The sequence below is a fragment of the Nuphar pumila genome, chromosome 16 (genome assembly GCF_984573655.1).
Source record: "Nuphar pumila chromosome 16, dmNupPumi1.hap1.1, whole genome shotgun sequence".
Classification (NCBI taxonomy): Eukaryota; Viridiplantae; Streptophyta; class Magnoliopsida; order Nymphaeales; family Nymphaeaceae; genus Nuphar; species Nuphar pumila.
The window spans coordinates 71,775,838-71,779,147 of NC_143264.1; the positions used below are offsets into that span (position 1 = coordinate 71,775,838).

Sequence of the window (3,310 nt, forward strand, 5' to 3'; positions counted from 1 at the left end):
CTGAGAACTTGGTGTGTATTTTTTTACAGATGATGTTGCGCCTGTATACGACCCACCTACACCAGTTGATCGCACAAGTCAACAGCCAACACAGGAAACAGGGTCTTCACAGGCTGGCACAAGAAGACTCATTCGAATAGTGTATATCGATAATCGACCGTAAGTATTTTGTTTTCAATTATTGCATATCTTTTAAATATTTTATATTGATATTTACTGTGTAACAATTCATGTGCAGCACGAGGTTTGAGCCACAAGAAGTAGTACGGGAGATTAGGAATTCACTTCTTCAACATCTACCAGGACCAGTTGCTCAATGGAAAGAGTACCCAAAGGAGGTATTAGACAGATTGTGGTCCTCATTCATGGTATACAGTTGTTCCTCATAGTTAATGTGTTTCATATTTAATTTATTTAAGCAATGTCTACTAACTTTCTGAAAATATTTATAGGCTTCGAATCGCTTTGCAACTACGGTGGAAGAAAATGATGCAAGGAAGGTGTGGCAGAAGGTGGCTGCCAATCGATTTGCAGACATGCTGCACACTATGAAGACTGCAGCAAAAAAAGCATCTGGCGTAGTAGATGATCCATTACTGTGGAAGGGCCATGGTCCTATTACTATCAGGAGAGATTACTGGGATGAAATGTGCGATATGTGGGCGGGAGATGCATTTAAAAATCGCTCTGCGAAGGCTTCACAAAATCGATCGAAGATGCCCGAAGCCCATCTACACACAGGTGGATCTAAGACATTTGGGAGCCACCTAAAGAAAATGGTAACTCATCAATATATAATATTAATTTTATAAGTATAGTTGCAAATTTGTGTACTAAATCTTTTGTCATTTAACTTCGCAGGAAGCAGAAAAAGGAGGCAGTGTACCATATAAGGATGCGTTTGTAGAAACACATAAACGGAAGACCACGGGAGTCTTCGTATCAGAGAAGGCGAGAACGACAACGGTATGTATTAATTCTATTAATAATCATTGCAATATATATGCAAGTCATCATAATGTTATCATTAATTATTAATGAATACTTTAAACATTATTTTGTAGGAGGCATATGAGCAACAAATGGTAGAGCGATATGGTGAAGACGCTACTCAGCATCCATCATTTGATCCTACAGCATGGGTGACTGCAGCAGGTGAACCCAAAAAAGGTCGCGTGTTCGGGTTTGGGAGTAATATGAACACTTCACCAGTTATTGGTTCTTCCAGTTACGGCTCACCAACTTCTTGCGCCGACATAAGCTCCAAGCAGCCGACTATTCTTTCCGGTGATGATGTACGCGAGATCATTAATGAATCACTGAATAACTACTTCCAATACACCGTCGCCCCCTTTCTCCGAAATGAGATCAAGGCCGCTGTTCAGGATAGGGGATCTTCGATTCCAGGTCCCTCTCAGGTATAATCACATATATAGTTTTTTTGACTATCTTAAAGCACATCTGAGCATGGTAGAATCACATATAGAGTTTTTCTAGATGCCTTAGAACACATATGAACATGCTATAATCACATATTCAATTTTTTTACTGCCTTAGCACACATATGAGCATGATAGAATCACATATATATATATTTAACTTTTTGTCTGTCTTAGAGCACATATGAGCATGATAGAATCACATATAAAGTTTTTTTGATTGCATTAGAACACATAAGCATGCTATAATCACATATTCAGTTTTTTTACTGCCTAAGAACACATATGAGCATATTATAATCACATATTCTGTTTTTTGACTGCCTTAGCACACATATGAACATGCTATAATAACATATAGAGTTTTTTAACTGCCTTAGAACACATGAACATGTTATATATCATTTATGATAGAATCACATATAAAATTTTTGGCTTTGCCTGCCTTAGAGCACATATGAGCATGCTATATTCACATATTCAATTTTTTTACTGCCTTAGCACACATACGAGCATGATCGAATCACATATATAGTTTTTTGCTTGCCTTAAAGCACATCTGAGCATGGTAGAATCACATATAGAGTTTTTTTATATGCCTTAGAACACATATGAACATGCTATAATCACATATTCAATTTTTTGACTGCCTTAGCACACATATGAGCATGATAGAATCACATATAGAGTTTTTTTATTGCCTTAGATCACACATGAGCACATGATAGAATCACATATAGTGTGTAATTTATTTCATTATATTTTGTTTATCAATACTGACTGTTCTTTTCTTGTGTAGGCTGCTAGCGATAATCAGGGTAGTGGAGCTGAAGGGACAGATAAAGACAATGAACAAGAAGACGCACAAAATCTTGGCGATGATTAGAGGACTGTGTTGAAGAAGTTCTATTTTTTTTATTTTTTCTAATTGTAATTGTTGAATTGTAAATAATTAAACTTCTTAGTTTTAAGGTGGAACGATTAATTATTATAGATACTTGTTATATGAATTTTTTTGTGTGGTTTGTTTTTTATTTACAGGAAATATAAATTGTACAGGAAATATAAATTGTACAGTTCTCCGTAATTAATTTTTAAATAAATTTTTTTTGATTTTTTTTCGTTTTTGCGACGGATTAGCGACGGATGATTCCGTCGCTATTCATATTAATCTAGCGACGGCTTAGCGACGGAATTAAATCCGTCGCCACGCCGTGGTCGCCGTTTAGTACCGGCGGATTGGCGACGGAATATAGCGCTCGTTATTCCGTCGCAATTAGCGACGGACTTGGCGACGGAATAATTCCGTCGCCAGTTAGCGTCGAAATATTCGCGACGTAAGCATACTGTCGCCGCGTTGTCGCTAATCCGTCGCTAACATGGTTAGCGACGGATTAGCGACGGATTAGCGACGAAAGGTGGTCGTCGCTAATCTACTGCTCTGTTGTAGTGATCCAAATAATGGACTTTGCCCATAACTTAGTTTTAGCATCTAATTGAGATTTTACCCCCATTTAATTACGGTCAGATGGGACCCATTTTTCACATGGATCATGGATCTAGGTTGAAACTTCCAGCAGTTGCATTATGACCTGACTCAATTGATAGGGAGTTGGGTCTGTTAAATCAGATCTTGCACATATTTCGGGTCTGTTTTGAAGGATAACTGTACTATTTTGAGACTTAATCCACATTCAGTGATGACTTGTGGTTTATATACTTTTTTTATGAGTTATTACTACAAGGAGCTTTGGGTTGTATCTAGTCGGATTTGGGTCCATACCCACATTCTTCTATACCAGATCCAGATGGACATTGGCCGGCATTGGGTAAGCGCCTCATTTTGGGGCTGTACGAAGCCTGCTTATTAC

At 37.8% G+C, this 3,310-nt stretch overlaps 1 protein-coding gene across 1 annotated transcript; it reads left to right on the top strand.

The window, feature by feature from the left end:
- The first annotated feature begins 1,187 nt into the window (after window positions 1-1,187).
- On the top strand, window positions 1,188-2,440 carry LOC149813520 (uncharacterized). The gene is made up of 2 exons (XM_089992156.1): window positions 1,188-1,418; window positions 2,239-2,440. Exons 1-2 carry the CDS (start codon window positions 1,197-1,199, stop codon window positions 2,323-2,325), a joined length of 309 nt encoding a protein of 102 aa, XP_089848282.1. The 5' UTR covers window positions 1,188-1,196; the 3' UTR covers window positions 2,326-2,440.
- The last annotated feature ends 870 nt before the right edge of the window (window positions 2,441-3,310 follow it).